At 35.9% G+C, this 20,983-nt stretch overlaps 2 protein-coding genes across 4 annotated transcripts in view; one reads left to right on the forward strand and one right to left on the reverse strand.

Annotated features, from left to right (window-relative positions):
* Positions 1-20,983, reverse strand: part of LOC145272817 (uncharacterized) — a 731,987-nt gene that overhangs the window by 315,300 nt on the left and 395,704 nt on the right. The gene's annotated exons all lie outside the window — the stretch shown is intronic.
* Positions 11,079-20,983, forward strand: part of LOC145266634 (tubulin polyglutamylase complex subunit 2-like) — a 47,549-nt gene continuing 37,644 nt past the window's right edge. Inside the window, exons 1-2 of one of the 3 annotated variants that reach the window (XM_080122572.1) lie at positions 11,079-11,612; positions 18,696-18,775. In XM_080122572.1, the coding sequence (XP_079978698.1) occupies positions 11,540-11,612; positions 18,696-18,775 (153 nt within the window). In that variant the 5' untranslated portion in view covers positions 11,079-11,539. The remainder of the gene's footprint in view (positions 11,613-18,695; positions 18,776-20,983) is intronic. The other 2 variants (XM_080122559.1, XM_080122565.1) reach the window with 2 other exon arrangements.

Here is a 20,983-nt window from a genome sequence, read left to right on the forward strand (position 1 = left end):
ATGTATGCATTGGCCGGTACCGGGGACAATCAATGGTGATCCCATCACCATACCTTCCTGCTGATATATATCAGATCCCATCACGAAGTATGTTGTTTCTACACAGAACGTCAACATTTCCATTATATTGTCAATTGGGATGCAAGTGTGTTCCTTCAGTGAGGCATCCGAAGTCAACTTATCCCATACCACTGTCAGAGTCTCATCAGTGAGTATTTTTGTGAACAGACTCACTACATCTAGATTCACCATCTGGTTGGAATGAATGGGAGCATTTTTTATTATTTTCACAAAGTGAGTTAAATACTTGACGTGTGATGGAGTCACCTATGATTGGGGTGATTAGTGACAATGATATCGTAATTCTACCAGCAGACAAATTATTAGTAATAAATAGTGATATTTACAACTAGAAATAAAATAGGTTTAAGGTTTCTAAAATCCGTACTAGAATTGTCTGCAACGACCCATGGCATAGTGGTTAGAATACTTGGAAAAATCAGTTGTAAAAGTGATATTCTCCTGAAGGTTCAATTCTCAGTGTAGACGGCCTGAAAATTACAATTGCAAATTACTTAAGACCTCTATCCAGTGATGGCTGACAGTACAAGAGCATACTAACCCTATGAAGTAAATAAAGGGTTCTGTTTGAAATTCCATCCAAATTCCCAAATTCAACAAAAACATTCCCAAGTTCAACAAGATACACATGAAGAAGGTCGGAGGTTAAATCGACCAAAATGTTGTGAAAATGACATACCAGATGAGAACAGTAGTCCGATGAATCCAATTAATACGAATAACCAATCCTCATCTAAAAAATTCAGAAACGTAATAAGTTTTTTTATGAATGGATTCAAATTATAACTCTTTAGAATAGCAAACGATTAATTGACGGCAGTGTTGTCCACCATTTTAGGTGAAAAACTATTTACCCTCTTTTATTTCGTTAGATGGCGACTATATTTTCTGCTCCAATTTTCATTTTGGTGTCTCATGTGTACAATGAAACTTGCTATAACTTATGATCTTAAATATTTTTTTTATTAAACATGATTTAAAAAAAAAGTTGTTTGTCACAGTTACACAATTATTGCATTCCAAGTTATAAAGATTTTCTGCTGACTAATAGATAATGCCTTATTGATGAAACTTTATTCTGAGCAAAGAAAATAAACAGCAGAAGGAAAAAAGAGATCTGTAAAATACTCAATTTTTAAATTAAAATATTCAAATTTTTATTAGACATTTTTAGTTAATAATGAAGACAATGAAAGGAAGTCTCATTTTAACAATTATTAAACAACTTTATTTGTTATCCTTGTAAGTAGCATCAGTAGAAGAGAGAAACGGGTTAGTAGGCTGAAGTGTTCTTGTCTAAAGATAGTCCGGTTAAAGGAGAAAAAAAGAGCAAAGTCTTCAGTGTATTTATGTATTGTAGTGTGTGTGTGTGTGTGTGTGTGTGTGTGTGTGTGTGTGTGTGTGTGTGTGTGTGTGTGTGTGTGTTGGTGTGTGTGTGTGTGTTGACGAGAGCAGTTCTGTAGCATGATAAAGAAAGTTTGTGTGGGTACCTCACATGGAAATATGTGGGAGTTTGAAGGTCGCCATGTTGGCTTGTTGTACTCCTGGGCCAAGAAGAAAGAGAAAGAAGGTTTGTGATTTCACCTTTTATGTACTCAGTCATGTGATTCAGAACTGGTTTGTGATTGGACAAGCCAGGGAGAAAATGGATTTTCAGAGCCGCGAAAATTAGCTCCTGCCTGTGATTGTAGCAAGTTTTAACGGCTACACATTTCTTCAACCAAACAGAAACAGTTACCCTAAGGGCCGTCACCTGGGACAAGATCCACAGCTTGCCAAACTGTTGGGGTGGCACTCCTACAGATTCTGACAATGGACTATTCCTGACATCATTCTGGTAACCAGTTTCTGTTATCGAGCTGTCTGAACCTGAGACTTAGAGAGAGTGATCATAACCTCACCTTGTCCTTTCCAGTTAGGCGGAGTCCCACTCAACCAATATATGTTTCTGTATTTTCTGTTGATATATATTTCATTTCGCTGTTTCCAAGCCTTTTCGTTCTTCTTTCAACATTTAAACCACAACACAAACGGACCTTTATCAGTCTAAACCTGGCTGCTCAGACACTAACAAACAGCTCAAATTAAGTCTGGCTATTGGGCAAATCGCTCTCAACAATAAAAAAATATCCACAGTCATCAAGCATAACTCTAATCCATCAAGAAATATTTCATCAGAATTCAACGATTCAACAATCGAGAATCAGCTATCGACAAAAGGATAAATTATAACTAGCAAAATTTACTCTTCAATATCCAACCTGAAAATGCTCAAACTCGTATCTGTGTGACTGGATTCGCACATGCATTCTCCTGAATTAATAAAAACGGATCAAGTAAAGAATAAATACCCTGTAGCAGACGACGCAGCCTGGCGGTGACCGGCGCACATTTCAACTAACACCGGTGATTCGACCTTGACATTGGCACAAACACATGGTGTCGGTTGTTTGTAAACACGTCAAATAGCAAACATGCTCGAATATTCGCCAGCATTTTTTTTTTTGATATATTTACAAAACTTTTGAAGATTTAAAAGAAAAAATATATATTTACAAAACATTTTTTTTAAGTAAGTAACAAAACGAACGTATTTAAATAAAAGATATTTAAATAAATGGGTGTCTTTCTGTTTTGCCGGGCAGATATGATTGTTTTTTTGTTAAATATCGTTGTGTGCCCGGGCGACAGCAACCAACCTTGCTGAGAGAAAGATTTGATTTATAAACTCCGTTATTTTATGAAAGCAACAACTTAATGTCACTTTGAGAGTCATAACGAAAACATAATTTCATTTCCGATGCCAACGAGTGATGACTCAGGGTTGTTTGGCCTTTGAGTGCAGTTACCAGACCGACGAGGTCACGGGCTTAACCTTTCGATCATGAGAACAGCGCCTGCAATCCATAGGTGCAACCAAGGAGGAGGGGACCTCCCCTGAGGTGACATAACTAGTTGTGATTGGTCCAGGAAGCAGCCCCAGCCCACCCCGTTGCCTCGCTGTATGAATGGGTCACTGCGCTGAAACCGGCACAATCGAGCTGAGATTTTGAAAAAATCAAATACAATCAAAGGGTCATCACTCCCCTCTCTTCCCGCATCCTTCTACCACCATACAGAGAGAGAGAAATTAATTTATTGCTATTTTTTTGGGGGCTCAGTGGAGTCTGTTAAAATCAACATTGAACTTCAGACAATTGTATATAAGTATATATATTGTATATCTTATCTTGAATTAACCAGTAGAATAGATAATCAAGCTTGTCTTTTACGTGCATGAGATTGATTCCCTTACAGCACAACAGATCGACGAAGCAGCAGCATATAAACCCGATCATGAAATTAATACCAACCAAATCGATTGACGGGTCCTGCTACACTGAGATACCTTGCGAAGTATGCCCTGCGAAGGATGAGCATGAGTCACATTTGGTGACCTGCGACGGGGATAGCTTCACATGTGGAGCTGTTTAACCAGGATAGCTGCACACTCACTACATGAGTTTGTAGTGTAATTCGAATCTTGTCGGTAGCTGAATACTTGATGCTTCGCCAGGGCTATCAAAGGTATTTTTTATAATGACGCCATCAATAGACAGGGTACCTACCACGGCTTAAGAGAATCCCATCTAACCCCGAGAGAATGATAGACTCCGCCAGTTTCTCAACCTAGTATTTTACCTCGTTGTACATACAGCACCTTGTCTTCCCAAATGGTCACTCATCTGATACTGGCCAGGTTAAACGTTGCTTAACTTCGGTGATCTGGCGAGACCTGGTGTGTCAACGTGATTGTGCCGTACATACATTAACACGAACATTAATGACACACATGCACATAACTCATTGTCAAATAATGGACAATGATTCGCAGAATTCTTTAAATTCTCTTCCATAAACTGAGTTCCATTGTCGCTGACTAAAGTTTTCAGGAGTCTGAAATGGCTAAAAATTTTTGTTAAGTGCATTTGTTGCAGTTGAATGTCTGCACTTAACAATTTTTGGCCATTTAGTGAAACTGTCCACAATGATGAAGTAATATGATCTATTTATGGGTTCATGGGAAATCTGTCTTTGACAAAGGTTGAATCTTTCACCAAATTTTCTGTCTTGGTTCATCTTCAGTCAATAAGTATAGCTTCTCATTAAAGATTTCAGTTTCAAAATCCTTCAATATCCCATGTGAAATTCTTTGAGAATTTTCTTTTGCAGAGTAGCTGGCATTACTATACTATCTGTGTATAATAAACAAAAAAAGATGTTAGTCTAGGGTTGAAATTAAAGTTTTTCTATGAACTACCGAATACCGTTAAATGTGTATGCGAAAAAAGGAGATTTTCTTCAGCTTTCAATGTTTTTGGCAAAAACGATGATCCTTTTTCTTTTCCTGTTTCGACATTCATAGAAAATCCGTCTTTTTTTTCTTGCCACTGACACGCAAATTAACCGTACATTCAAATGACTTTGAGTTAACAAAAACGAATCTTCTGCCAATAAAAGAAATACTATATTTGCTCAAATTCGACCGTGTCTTAATTTGCATATGTCACTTTTTCGTTGGGTTTTGAGTTTGAGTGTTGGTGACTTTTTACAATATGCACACGCCGCCTTTGGACACTTGTTTTTATGACATGGAAATGGGTGAATGGTCACTCTCCCAGTGAACTGACTAACAGAGTATAAGAATATGCAGTACTTTCTCATGCCAGGGATGTCTATGAGAATGAGCTCCTACAGTGTCAGTGGAATGGATGGCTGTTGCCATATTCAGAAGATCTTGACCCACCCAAGAGTCTAATTTCCTTGATGGCGGTCATGCAGGAGCAGAAGCAGAAGGTGTATCTGGTGCTTGATTATTGCAAATTAAGTGGTTTTGTAGATGCTTTCATTGACAATGCAGAAGTGTGCGTGCAGAAACTGAGACAGTGGCGGCAACAATGTGCCACTTCTGAATCTGCAAAATGCATATCTTCAAATCAGTGTTGACAAGGCACTATGGCTTTTTCAAAATGATTTTAAGTGCCAGCGTTTCTGTCTTGGTTTGGATTTGGACTAGATGTGACGCCACTTATGAAGTCCTTTATAGATGCTATCATATCTCAAGAGCATATGATCAAAATGCCATATCAGCATATGTTGATAATATTTTCATTGATGAACGCATAGTTTCTGCATCATGTGTCAACAATATTTTTTGACTGTGGGTTGGTTTCTAAGGATCTGGTTCAACTGAGAGATGGAGCCAGAGTTCTTATCTTGCAGGTCTGGGCTAAGGATGGCACTCTTTGATGAAAATGAAGTTTTGGAAATCCCTGATGCATTAACCCATCAGCACATATTTTGTTTCTGCGGCAAACTTGTAGGTCACTTCCCTGTGTGTGGATGGCTCAAGGTGGCAGTTAGATTTATCAAGTGACTAGCAACAGCAGTAACAAATGGGATGATAGGATCAAAAAAGGATGTCACATATTAGCATAGATTCTAAGCAGAGTACAAAAAAAAGTTGGAGGAAACTAGTGTATGGACAGTAAAGAAATTACAGTCTGGATAAATGAAAGCTGCATAACTAGAGGAGTGGCATTGGAAGTGAATGGGATTGTGACTGAGGATGCGTGTTGGCTACGTCCAACTAATGATAATCAGCACATTAATATAGGTGAGCTCAACATGGCACTCAAAGGAGTTAATTTAGCCCTTCAGTGGGAGGCGACAGTGGTTTTTATTTTTTTACAAAGGAGACACCACTTATTAAGGCTCGGAGGCCACTGAGGATAAGGGTTAATGAGTGAACAGTGGTCAAGGAGAACATGTCGTAATCGTTAGTTGTGAAAATTTGGTAAATTGGATTACGTAAGTGGACGGTTCATCAAGAATTTGTTTACGTTGGACTTAAAGATGACCAAATTGTAGTCAGCTGGAAAACAGGCAAATGGAAGAGACTTCCACAGGCATGCAGATCTAAGAAAGAAGTTTCGTACATGGAATCTATGTTTAGATTTAGGCACAGATAAAGAATGGGGAAAATTATTGACAGTGGTTTCAGCTAGACGAAGGTTTTTTGTGAAAGTTTGGCAAGGGGGTGACCATAGATTGGAGCTCAGATGAGCATTTGCCATGAAAATAACGATAAAGCAGAGACAGGCTTGCAATGTCTCTTTTGTGGGAAAAAGGTTGCAGAGAAGAGAAAAGGGCATCCCCCACTAGATTACGAAATCTATTTTGAACTCTGTCAAGATGTGGAATCAGTACTGCATTCTTGGATGTACCTGACTTTTATATAGATAAAGAATTGCATCAGCAATGAGATATTTAATGGAGCGGTAGAAGGATCCCACTATTTTTCCAGCGACTTTGGCAACAGATTTAATGTACGTGCTGTATTTCAGATAAGGAGTAAAGGTCAAGCCCAGAAGCTTGTAAAAACATGGAGCCTCCCCAAGATGAGAGCCATTCATTTCAATTGATGCCAGATGGGGATCAGAACGTTGATGATGTAAAGATAAAAGCTTAGTTTTAGATGCATTAAAAGTAACCAGGTACCTCTTTCCCCATTGTACCACATGCTCAAGATCAGAGGAGATAGAATCAAAGAGTACTTGGTCATTTATGGCCTTTGATGTGTTGCCATATCAGCATAAATGTCTACGAATGATCTTAGGATGTGGTTTGGGAGATCATTAATGTAGATCAGGAAGAGAGTTGGGCCCAGGATGGACCCCTGAGGGACTTCAGCATTAATACTGAGAGTTTCTGATTTCTGCCCATCAAGCACTACTCTTATGAACCTATCAGAGAGAAATGATTTAATAACTAAGAAGACATTTCCCGCTATACTGTAGCTGGAGATCTCGTGAAGTAGGCCTTTATGCCATACTCTATCTATCAAAGGACTTTGATATGTCAAGAGCAATTGCCCTAGAAATGAAGCCTCCATCAAGAGATTCGCTTATCCCATGATATATAACTGTAAGCACATCTGCTGTAGATCTAGCAGAGCGGAAACCATATTGCATGTCACTAAGAAGGTTATTTTTGCTGAGGTGGTTGACTATTTCTTTATTTAACACAAATTCCAGCAACTTACTCATAGTGCATAGGAGACTTATTAATCTGTAGTGAGAGGGAGATGACCAATCACCTGAATTGTTAAATACAGGGTATACTGTTGAGGTTTTCCAGGGTGTTGGGAAATAATTCTCTTTAAGACAACGCTTAAACAGATTTGTAAGTATGGGAGCTAGTTCTGGTTGAAGCTTTTTCAACACTATGATTGGAATGCTTTACTGGAATCAAGGTTTTTGATTAGCTTAGCAATATCATGCACAGATATTTGTATTACATATAGCGTGTTTTCTGATACAGGAGGAAATATGGGGAAGTTAACAGCCTTGGTCGCATAGGGTAGAATTAGCTGCAAAGTTCTTGGCAAAGAGTTTTGTTCTGTTTGATGCTGACGAGATTACCTCAGGTCCATTGATGATAGTTGAGATGGAGCACATGCTTCTGTTCAGGACCCTGTTTGCTATTTGCCAAAACTGGTGGGAACCAAGCCGCTGCTCAGCTACTTTGGATTTAATGAACTGAGCATACAACTCTCTTGCATTTTTTTATTACTCTTTTACAGTGGTTGCTGGCAATCCTGAAAGCAGCTTTAGTCTTAGTACATCTATTACGTTGGAAGCAATGGAAAAAGTGATTTCTGTGCCCACTGGCAGCAGCACATTCTGGAGAGAAATATGGCTGGCTGTTGGGTTTTTGCTGGAATTTTTTTGAGGGTATGAAGCGGTCTATACCTACAATTAACTATTCCGTCAGGTCTGATACTAGAAGACACATTCTTTTAAACATGAAATGCAGAGGTAGATTTGATGTAAATGTACGGAAGAAATCCCAGTCAGCCATATAGTATCGATATACTGTACGATGGAGAGGTACATCTGAGGACATTACATTTTGTTTTTATCTTAACTGATACAACGGAATGGTCAGAAGATCCCAGTGGAGACAGAACGGAAGATGAACATAACTCAGGGCAAGTTTTGAGAAAAAGGTCTAGGAGACTTGCATATTGACCGTCAGTGTCGAGCACACGGGTAGGTTCATGAATAATCTGAGTGAGGTCATAAGCAATGGAGAAATCGTGATAGAATCTCCCCTCATCATCTGTCTTGTTTGAGTGGGTTAACCATTCCACATTGTGAACATTGAAGTCTCCACAGATGTAAATGTTAGCCAAAGAATGAGTAGACAGGATGTTAGACTTGTTCACTAATTCAGCATGCATGCACAGGTGGATTTTCGACACTTTAACTGGAAAGGCACATGTGAACACAAGCGCAGCTGGTGAGATGCTAGTTAGGTGATGGTTAGGAATCTTGTGATCACTGGTGGAAGAATATGGATTGACCATAGATGTGAAACTTATGAAGTCCTATCAAAACAGCACAGATGGTCTCACCAGAATGCACATAGGTGAATGGATCTGCTCAAAGAAGAAAAAGAATCAATGCTCGAGGGTTGCGCTATGGTAGGAAAATGATTGGACGAGGACCAGGTAGCTGGCATCCATCATCAAAGTGGACACCCAGGTGTAAAGCAGACCTTTTAATTCGCCAGGTCGGTTGATCTGCAAGTGTCCAAAGAAATTGCTAAATCAGTTGTGAATGCCTGTGAAACCTGTCAATCAATAGATCCGGCACCAGTTTGCTGGGAAAAAGGAAAATTCAGTATGAAGAGTAATTGGAGCAAGTTGGTGATGGACAAAACCCACTACAATGATAAGAATTTTCTAACTATCATCGACTGTGATCCTTCTACATTCACAATATGGTGACCACTGTGCCAACAAGATGTGACGACTGTTATCCGTCAGTTGGAGAATGTTTTCCTTGAATGAGGCCCGCTGATAGAAATACTGACTGACAACGATATTGCATTCACTAATGAACACTTTGGTAAATTTGCAAAGAATTGGGATGTGCATTGGCAGTTTAGTTGTGCCTACTCGCTAAATGGGAATGGAATTGTAGAATGATGCCATAGGACTATTAATGCCGTCATGGCCAAAAAGAATTGTACAAATTGGAGGTGGTCTACTGGCACAATGTCACCTAAAAGGATGACGTTTCACCTTTTACTGCACCAGCTGACACACTATATAAATACCATGTCCGAATAAAGGGTGTTGAGGCTAACCCATTGCCTGAACCAGAGGTGACTAGAGGGAAGTATAAAAAACAGAGGATGTTATTTGGGTTAAAACCCCACGTGGTAGGTGCACAACAAAATACAGGACTGGTCATGTTACTGAGTTGATAAGACTGCAGTCCATGAAAATTGATGGGATGTCTTGTCACATTAAAGACCTCAGACCAGTAATACAGACACAATTATTATTGAGTAACAAAAGCGATTCCTAGTTTAATCTATCTAAATTCAAATCCACTGGACAGCTTCTCAACTGATAGAGTGTCTATTGAAACTAGGACCAGAAGTACAAGTACATGTGAGGGTGCATCATTTCTCTTCAAAAAAAGTAACCGTCGGCTGAAGCGGAAAAGTTTGATGATGTTCACTCTACACAGGTCTGAATGCTTCTTTCTTAGAACTACCCGCCTAGAGAACACTGTTCTGCTGGCTTGCTTCTTGGCTGACTTCAAGTCCGTTTCTATGTAAATAAGACTATACCAGACGCATAAAAGGGATTTGTGGAAAGAACGGGTGTCGGAATTTTATTTTGCTTCCAGATAAACTCAACGCTAAAGTAATTAACCCGAAAAAAAAAACAGCATGAAACAAAAAAAGGGGAGGGGGTAAAGAATAAAATATAATGGTCTTGCTTTGAAACGAAGAAGAAATTTTATTTACAATAATAAGTTGCAAATTTTTCCCTTTGCGGGCATTAAACTTATGAAACGCCAAAGTAACATATTATGAAAAAAATAACACTGGTTCTTATAAGATGTGTGTATCCATTAACGAATACAATAATACTATTCGAAATAGTATCTCCTAATCACACTCGCATATGAAACAAATGTTAGGAGCGTACTCACAAATTGAAAGCCAGTTAGGCACGTGCCTTTGTCTTTTTTGTTTTGTTTAAAGTCCTTTTAGAATTTTCTCTCCCTCCATGTTTGCATGCAAACCGTAGACACACACAGATGGATTTCAGGAGCAAGACCGCGTTGCTTGTCCGGATAGGAGATTCCAAAATTCCTTGTCATGTAAAAAAAGTATTTTCTTTAAAATAATTTCATTCCTTCTAAAATACGTGCAAAGCCGTAGTCACGTAAATAGTTTCCAGAAGTACGTCTCGTCACGTTTCTAGGTAATAATTTCTTGCCGGGTTTTCTTCTTTGAAGGAGGCTCGTCAAAATTCCATTTTCAGCGCCGGGCAATGAACAACATGTTCAATCTCCACATCAGCAGAATTTCAAAAGAGAAAGAATCTCGCGCTGGGCTCGTGACGTCATCACAGAGCTAGCATTTTCCTTTTCTCAAATTAAAGGGAGTTTCGTACAAATCCAAAATATACGAAACTGAAAATCATAAAGGATACGAAATACAAAAGTCATATATAAGAACCACTGGTTCTTATATATGATTTTTTGTACTGCTTAGAACCAGATAAAAAATAATAAATGTAAACAGGGGGGATGCACTATTATTGGTAAAAAAAAAAATTCCAACACGGGAGATTGCATTGAAAAAAAGGCATGTTATGTTGACGTACAGACTATTTAAGTTAATTAGAAAAACTGTAGACAAGATCAAAGTTATATTGAAACTGACTTTCAAACTAGAATTTTAAACAAAAAATCATTCACAATTACATTCTGAGACTTTTCGTTTAAAAATGGTGGACCCTTAATTTAAATCAATTTAAGTCAACGATTATCTCCCTTGTTCGTCGTACTGAATCGGTCGTACAACTCTCCCCACAGTAAAACATACAATAAAACTTGGTAAATCGATAAATTCTATTTCTACTTGTAATTATTTTTCTACTGAATCATTTTTTGTAATTTATACTAACTTCGACATAACAAGTAAGCACGTAATAATGTTTCCACCCGAAATGCGTTGGTTAAAATATCACCAATCCAATCCATACAAGCAAAAGCACCTTATTTTTTTTCTTCTTGTAAATGTTTTTCTACTGAATTATTTTTCGTAGTTTTTGGAAATTATACTAATTTCGATAAGATACGTACGCAGGTAAATAACGTTTTAACCTGAAATGTGTTGGTTTAAAAGATCACCAATCTATGTAAGCATCCAAACATGACGAAAAACCAACATTTCTCTCCAATAATCAACATTATCCATTTTTTACTTAGTGGGTAAAAATATCGATGACACCGTTGTCAAGCAACGGAGAGAAGACATTTAATGTTTTGTTGCAGTATATTCAAGGGCGGGATAAACGAATTGCTTAAAAGTGTTTGGAGAAAAAATGGAAAAAAGAAAGAATCCAGAAAAAGAGGAAACAATACAAGAAATTACTTTTTTTATTGTTAAATATTTAGGTGAGTAAATGCCTCTTAATGATGACGATGATGATGATGATGATGATGATGATGATGATAAATAAATAAATGGTAAATTTGTACGATGTGCCTAGCCGGAGCCCCAGCATATTATAAACACTCCAACCTCCCCATGTTAAGAACGGCTTTTGGAATAACACCCCCAACCTCAAAAACCGTTCTTAACATGGGGAGGTTGGGAGGTGTTAATTCCGAAAGCCGTTTTTAACATGGGGTGGACTGGATGGGGGTGTTTATACTACGCTGGGGCAGATTGTAAAATAATACCAAATAAATAAATCGACGTTATAACTGAGAATTTCTGATGATGTCAATTAAAAAATACACAATTTAAAAAAAAAAAAAGTTTAATGAAATTATTATAACCAAACTTTTTAATAGCAGAAACGAATACAAAATAACTGACTTGTTCGGATTTTTGCGCCCAAGATTAATTTTTATGTACAGTGTGTGTGTGTGTGTGTGTGTGTGTTTATCTTTCTTTGTAAGTGGTCAGTGAAAGGAGAAATCCTTCTAGACCGAGGCAATTTTTATGCATAATAAAATCACAAGTATAAACAATCGAGATTTAAAAAATATATTTTAGTCACATATCTTTTATAACTTTTATTTTTATAAAGATGAAGTGTACAAATCTTTTTATAATTTTCATTTGCTATTTGTTTACTTCTCGATAAAGACAAATTAAGTACAAGTTAGTTTAACCTCCGAAATTTTCAGTTTCTAATGTTTTATAATTAATATAGTTCATTCTTTGTATTTTTTATTTTTTATTTATTCATAATCATCATCATCATCATGATTATTGATAATAGTTTTATTAAAATGTTCTGTAAATATATAAAAAGAACACACTCAGAAAGACACCCATTTATTTAAATGTATTTTGTTTAAATACGTTCGTTTTGTTACTTACATTAAGAAGTTTTGCGTAAATAGAAAAGTTTTTTTTTAATCCTTAATAGTTTTGTAAATATTTATATTTTTAAAAAATCTTGCTCACGAACATTCGGACATGTCTGCTATTTGACGTGTTTACAACCTTCTTGGCCTTTTGGTCAAGATCAAAGCGTAGTATCTGTTTTTCAGATGCTGCACTTCCACTTCTTATCTTTCGGTGGAGGAGAAATCCTTCACGACTGAGACAATTTTTATTTTTGTACCTTTTCTCCACGTTAAAAAACGACCCTGGTGTCTAACTCTGTCCCGTGGGGAGGCATAGAAAATAGGTACAACCAACCAACGGCAATGTCAAGGTCGAACAACCGGTGTCAATTGAAATATGCGCCTATCTTTGTCGTCTGCTACCGGGGTATCTAATCTTTACTTGATCCCGAAAAAACAATTTGTTATGATACTGAGCAAAAGGTTCGATTTTTAGGAAGAAAAGCTAGTATTAAAAATGGGGAGGGAGTGTCGGCACTTTAACTGGAGTTATCTCCTTGTGGCGTGTTCAACAAATTCCATAATGGCTGACTTCAACGCACTCTCATAAGAATGTGTTTTTCCGCTGTAAAAAAAAACAAAAAAAAAAAACTACTCAATCAAATTAAATGAATTTTTTTTCGGAGATCTTCAGTCCATAACAAATACATACAATATAACCCTTTTCCGATATTTTCATTTTTTAATGTCTTCATTAAACTGTACAAGTACCAAATAATTTACTCTAATTTGTTTTTTTTAGAAGTATTCGAGGTCGCTGACAACGAAATTGATAATCTAAGCCGTCGCAAATTTACCGTTTGCATGTTATTAACCCCTAGACCCTGGGACTATTTTTTACCATTTCATCGCCTTCGTTAGTGTTTTCTTACGTGACTTATCACATCGTGGAGGAATCGTTAGCAAACATTTGAAATAATAGGAAATGTTTTAAAAATTTAAAAAAAGTAAAAAAATGTGATTCATTTTTTTTTTGTTGTTGTAGTTTTTGATGCTTTTTAATGAATCTAAAAAAATTAAGTTTCCACGAGTGGTTTAAAAAAACATTTTGATGTTTTTTCGTTGTTTTTTTTGGGGGGGGATATTCAATTATAGAATTTGTGTAGTTTAACAGGTGCTTCTGCTGTAAGTAATACACTGATATTTACCGGGTAGAATACCGTTTAACATTTCACAGAAATTCTGTGTTTGCATTTGGGGGGTGGCGCCACAATACACCCATTGTATAGTTCCAACAGTATAGTTTCACTCTGTTTCAGCTGGGACAAGGGCAGGAGAGTCCATTAACGGAAATGCACCACCCAACCATATCCCATCAAATGTCAAACCCATGGAGGCAGAGATCCTCATATGATGCTGAGTCGGGTGTGGGCTAAAGTGTTTTTATACCACCGTTAGAGCTTCTATGCATACGGTTAAAGAATGAAGTAAGAATGACAGGTTATTTTGGCAGGTTAGTATAAAGCACAAAAGTTCAACCAAACTAAAAAAAAATGAGACACAAAATCCAGAGAATTGAGTTTTATCATTTTTTTTGGTTCTTGTATTTATTTATTTTTTATAAAAATCAACAACTCAACGGCGCTGCAAGAAAAATGATATCAAAAGAAAGAAAGGCAAATATAATGGAAGAAAGTCTTTCAAAATTCTGAGTAGTAGGAAGGCCCATCGGGGCTAAAGTTCATAGGACATCGGAAACTGACAGTCAATGACTTCCTCAGTCAGAAGGATTTCTCATTGAGCCAAGTATAGATATAAGAAGGAATCAATGACCTGTGGATCGACCGCATTGCATAAATACGTTAATTTCAAGACCATTTAAATTTGATTAATAACAAGCAACGTCATAATATACCAAAACGACCAGAAAACGCATTGAAGCACAGAAATTAGGAACCCATGATTTCTGGAAAATTTATAACAGTGTAGTAAATAATGTGCAATGAGCAATTCCCCCACTATCCAACAACCTTGAGGTTGTTTGCACAGCAACTGAGAAGGCCACCATTCACCCATGTATGGAGTATTGTTGCCACATTTGGGCTGGTACATTTTCTGGGCTCGTACATTTTCTGGGCTCGTACATTTTCTGGGCTCGTACATTTTCTGGGCTCGTACATTTGCTCCAAGCCTTTCTTTCCTAGAAAGGTTCAAAAAAGAATTGCCAACCTAATAGGTCCTGCTCTGTCAACCAAACTCCAACCTTTGTCTCATCAATGCAATGTTGCATTCCTGTGCCTATTTTGCAAGTATTTTAATGGAAGGTGCTCTGAAAAACTCCAAGCCCTTGTACCTCCTTGACATAAATACCCATACGAACCCGATAAGTAGCAAAATCCCACCCCTCTACAGTAGAGATCCCTAGATGCTGGAAATCCTTTAACTCTAATAGTTCCTTCCTTTGACTGCTAGATTTTGGAATTTCCTCCCGATTTCCTGCTTCCCTGACTGTACTGACATGTAGAAATTCAAATGTAATGTAAACAGACATCTTGCTGCTTAGTGTTCCTGCAAATTATGTCCCAAATAGCATCTAAGTCGCACTGTGCTTTGTTTAGGGTGAAATAGCAATAACATTTTTTTTTTTTTAATTTTTAAATAGTAATCGAACTGTCTCATTGCATTCTCTAATCTCTAAAAATTGAATAGTAAGTTTTTTTCAGAATGTTTCTTAATATTTTGAGGATTTAATGTTCGCTAGATATAGCAATTGGCAGATTTTATTGAGAAAAATGACAATTATATAGAGTGAAGTGAGTCTCCTGAAAATATCAACTCCATATCTTCTCCTTCTATGTAAACTAGAGTGGGATTTTCCCCTATACTGTTGACTGGTATAGTTTTCTAAAGAAAAAATTTCTCCTATACTGTTGAAAGGTATAGTTTTCTAAACAAAAGCTAGATATAAAACTGTGCTTCGTATGCACTTTAGGCCATTTATTTCACAAACAAAATTTTAGTTTTGTCCAGTCTTAGATCTTAATATTAAATCTATTCATCCGTTTTCTCTTTCATTACAAGTTTCAGTGCAGGAATAAGAGTGACTAAGCTCTTCAGAGTACTGTGTATTCATCCTTCAACCCATCACACCATATAGAAATATGGTTGAAATATAATTAGGGTCACCTTTTTTTTACTTTATGACATCGTGTGTCCATACGTACTCTGACACAAAAGTGTTCATTCTTAGTTATGAAATAATATGAATGTTTAAATGTTCATTAGTTTTTAAATAAATTTAATAATTAAATAGAATAATAATTAATATTTATAGATAGTTAAAAGTTTGATTAAAAATATTTATACGGTGTTTAGGAGTGGAAGTAGGAGTTACTTGGTTTCTTCAGTTTTCCTAAGCCATACCTGGGCAGAGGTCTTGCTAGTTTTACATAAAACTCACATAACAATATATCTGTTGAGCATTCTTAGTATATTAAATAAACAACAAAAATTAAAACAAAGCAAAATATCAGCCTGTCAACATAGGAGAGAATGAGTAAGAGAAAAAAAGAGGGGTAAACTGGGTAAACTCACAGTCTTTCTATTTTATGTATGTAGGATTTTAATTGTCCATTCCTTCTTCAATATCGGTTATGTCTCCTTTTATTTGATTCGTTCCCTTTGCAATTTCTTTCATTTTCGCCTTTCAATTTGCAGCGAATTTGCATTAATAAATTTTTCCTCTTCATTTATATTCTTTTCGTCTGCCACAATATTGGGATACAGCAGAAATTCACTGTTCATCCTGCCTGTGTATCATTTGCCAACTCTTTGTCTAGCAGTTCCTTCTTTCTTTTCTTTATCTTCACAGTGCATATCTTCATGCATGCGTGCTACCTAATGTACCCCTCTCTCTCTCTGATTTTTTTTTCACGTCAATGACAAGTCAAACAAAATAATAAAAATAATAAGATATTAAAATTAATTTAAAGTTTTCTTTTATTTTAAAAAATACATAATCCAATTTTGGGATTATATAACACAAGGCATATTGCCATTTGGACATAAGGGGCTACTATTTGGGATCATGTGTACAGGCACTATGTAGAAAGTTGAGCAGCAAGATGTTTGGTCACATTGTATTTAAACTTCTGCATGTTAGTACAGTCAGGGGAAGCAAGAAACAGAAAAGTAATTCCAAAGTTTAGCAATCTGAGGGAAGAAGCTAATAAAGTAGAAGGCATTTCAGCATCTAGGGACCTCAACAGTGAAGGGGTGAAATTTGCTGCTTATTGGATATGTACATTGAGGGGGCTCAAATTCATCAAAGCACATTCGATTAAAGTACTTCTAAAACAGGAATACAACATTGCAGTGATGAGACAGGAGTTGGAACTTGGTTGATAATGTATGAGACTGAAGACTCTTTTGTAGATCATCTAAGATGGGGAGACTAGTGATGGATGCATCAGCCATATGTGGCAGCAATCCTCCATGCATGTGCAAATGGTGGCTTTGTAGAGATATATTTTGTGCGGTTGGTAAAGAGGTCAATCGTCAATACTTAATATAAGAAAATGAGTTCGTACACAGTATGATACTGACCTACATTGATTGACATTTATTTGAATTAGAGCACAGTGTCTGTGACACTGATTTAGAAAGCTTTGACCTTCAAGCAAGCATTGAAAACATGACGATGAGAAACAGGGGTAATATCAGTACTATATTAACCTGATACATTTGAAGCCCAGATTTCTTTTAAAAATTCACTTCATTTCTAGGTGCGTCTGCACATTTCTATGTAAGGTTTTATTTGTTCGTTGGTCTGTTTGAAATAGCATTTTATTTGGTCTGTCATGCTTACGTTTGAAATAACATTTTATTTGGTCTGTCACACTTACGTTTGAAAAAACATTTGTTCGTTGGTCTGTTTGAAATAGCATTTTATTTGGTCTGTCATGCTTACGTTTGAAATAACATTTTATTTGGTTTGTCACACTTACGTTTGAAAAAACATTTTAGTCTTAAAACGTTTGAAAAAAACATTTTAGTCATTAAGTCTGTCACACTTACTTTGAAATAGCATTTTATTTGGTCTGTCACGCTTATGTTTGAAATAGCATTTTATTTGTTCTATCACTCTTATGTTTAAAATAGCATTTTATTTGGTCTGTCACACATGCGTTTGAAATAGCATTTTATATGGTCTGTCACATTTATGTGTGAAATAACATTTTATTTGATCTGTCACACTTATGTTTGAAATAGTATTTTATTTGATCTATCACACTCATGTTTAAAATAACTTTTTATTTGGTTTGTCACACTTACATTTAGAATAGCATTTTATTTGGTCTGCCATGCTTATATTTGAAATAGCATTTTACTTGGTCTGTAACACTAATGTTTGAAATAAAATTTTGTCACACTTACGTTTAAAATACCATTTTATTTGGACTGTGAACATGATGGAAAAAAAAACGAAAAAAATGAACGTGTAAGCGAATGATGTTAAAATTTCTTAAAAAAAATTGGAAAAACAAAAACAAAAAAATCAGCGAACTTGATGAAAAAAAAAAAAGAAAAAAAATGAAAAAATGGCATAAATAACCCTGTTTCAATATTAAAAATAAAAAAAATATTTATCCGATACCTCGGATTGAACTTGCGATAACAACGCTGCCACTTTGACTATTGCGCCATGACCGCATGAGCGAATTTAGGTTGCTTTTTATAATATTTAAACTAATTCAAGGAACAGCATCTTTTGTGCATGCATATTTGGCTAGATTAATATTTTAGACCCTGTCCAAGAGGGAGTGACTAGTGATAGATGCATGAGCTCAGATATGGCAAAAACATGTATGGGTGAATTGTAGCTTTCTAAAGATATAAGATGCTTTCTGATGTGAGTGATTTTCTAGCATGGTAGAGGGAGCCCACCTTTGCTGCAGCCTTGACAATGTCTTCAATGTATTTATTCCAATTAATGTTGTTTGTGAATGTTAAGCTGATGAGTATGAAGTATGTGCTCTCAAGTAAGGTGTTATTTGTCATGGAAATCAGTGGTTGAGAAGTGGTTCGGTGCTTCTTAGTCTCAGTAACATTAAATGTTAACATTTATTTACTCTTAATTTTAATATTAAAATAAAAATGTTTATTTTTAATTTCCAGAAAAACAAATAGGAGTTTGCAATGTGGAGCTACAAGAATATCCTCCAGTCACAGTTGAAGATCTTTTATCCTGGGAGCAGGTAAATATGAACATCAAATCAAATCAATCAACAAGGGTTTTATCACTCAATGAGGAACCCCTCCATGGACTTCAGCCTTCTATCTCTGTTCTGAGCTATCCACTGCAATGTGGGACCCATGTGTTGTATTAGGTCATCCCACCTCATTCTTGGTCTTCTCTTTGGCCCCTTATGTTCATGAGGTGTCCATTCCAATATGAACATATGACTTTGAATATACAGTGTGTTCGATAATTGACATTACAAAATTTTTTACCCATATTTATTAAATAAATTACATATCACAAAAACGTAAATATATACTATAGTATTACCAGATTCAAAATATCCAATTTTATTCAATGTAACCGCTCCAGTGCACCAATAACCTGCTGCAAATGCTTGGTGAATGCTTTACACAAGTCACAAATGTTGTTTTTGTGAGATTTTGGCCCATTCCTCACTTAATTTCTTCTTCAGAGCCCTCAAATTGGTATTGTGGGAAACTGAGACTTTGCACTTAAAGATTAACCAAATATCTTGATCTTACCAGTTGATTTGTAACGTTTTCGTGCTCGTCACACAAACATTTGATTTACATTTAAGATCTTTACAATGTCTTCTGCAGACCTTTCTGGCTTTAAATAGCTCTTCAATGGCAATTCGTTTCATTAAATCATATGGCATATTGTCAAAAGTAATCTTCAAGTTAAACTTTATTCACATATGCCTGAAAAATATAAAAATTCATGAAAATTCATTAAATATAGATTAAAAATAGACAGGTGTAATAGTAAATATTGAACACCCTGAATATTTATGTCATTATTATAATAGAGAACAAAAGGTTGTAGCTGAAGAATTCAAACAATAATAATGGACTCTTCTAATTCTTATAAAAATTGAGAGAATATGCCTCGTAGCACAAAATCATTCACTTAATTATTATATCAATGAATCTATTTTGCCCTTTTACTCATCAAAAGAAATAGCAACAATTAATCCACCAAAAGGAAATATAATGCATTTGGACGTGATTAAAAAATCCGAAAATTGGAAGAGAAGCTGCAATTACCTTATTATTTGGTTACATTACGCCATTTAACAATGCCAACAAGAACATAAGAATATGGAATGGTTCATCAAGAACATAAGAATAAAGGAATGGTTCAACAAGAACATAGGAATAAAGGAATGGTTCAACAATAACATAGGAATAAAGGAATGGTTCAATAAGAACATAGGAATAAAGGAATGGTTCAACAGGAACATAGGAATAAAGGAATGGTTCAACAAGAACATAAGAATAAAGGAATGGTTCAACAGAAACATAGGAATAAAGGAATGGTTCAACAAGAACATAAGAATAAAGGAATGGTTCAACAGGAACATAGGAATAAAGGAATGGTTCAACAAGAACATAAGAATAAAGGAATGGTTCAACAGGAACATAGGAATAAAGGAATGGTTCAACAAGAACATAAGAATAAAGGAATGGTTCAACAAGAACATAGGAATAAAGGAATGGTTCAACAAGAACATAGGAATAAAGGAATGGTTCAACAGGAACATAGGAATAAAGGAATGGTTCAACAAGAACATAAGAATAAAGGAATGGTTCAACAGGAACATAGGAATAAAGGAATGGTTCAACAAGAACATAAGAATAAAGGAATGGTTCAACAGGAACATAGGAATAAAGGAATGGTTCAACAAGAACATAAGAATAAAGGAATGGTTCAACAAGAACATAGGAATAAAAGAATGGTTCAACAAGAACATAGGAATAAAGGATGGTTCAACAGGAACATAGGAATAAAGGAATGGTTCAACAGGAACATAGGAATAAAGGAATGGTTCAACAAGAACATAAGAATAAAGGAATGGTTCAACAAGAACATAGGAATAAAGGAATGGTTCAACAAGAACATAGGAATAAAGGAATGGTTCAACAGGAACATAGGAATAAAGGAATGGTTCAACAAGAACATAAGAATAAAGGAATGGTTCAACAGGAACATAGGAATAAAGGAATGGTTCAACAAGAACATAAGAATAAAGGAATGGTTCAACAAGAACATAGGAATAAAGGAATGGTTCAACAAGAACATAGGAATAAAGGATGGTTCAACAGGAACATAGGAATAAAGGAATGGTTCAACAAGAACATAGGAATAAAGGAATGGTTCAACAAGAACATAGGAATAAAGGAATGGTTCAACAGGAACA

This window comes from Euprymna scolopes, chromosome 4 (genome assembly GCF_053919585.1).
Source record: "Euprymna scolopes isolate OS-2025 chromosome 4, ASM5391958v1, whole genome shotgun sequence".
Lineage (NCBI taxonomy): Eukaryota > Metazoa > Mollusca > Cephalopoda > Sepiida > Sepiolidae > Euprymna > Euprymna scolopes.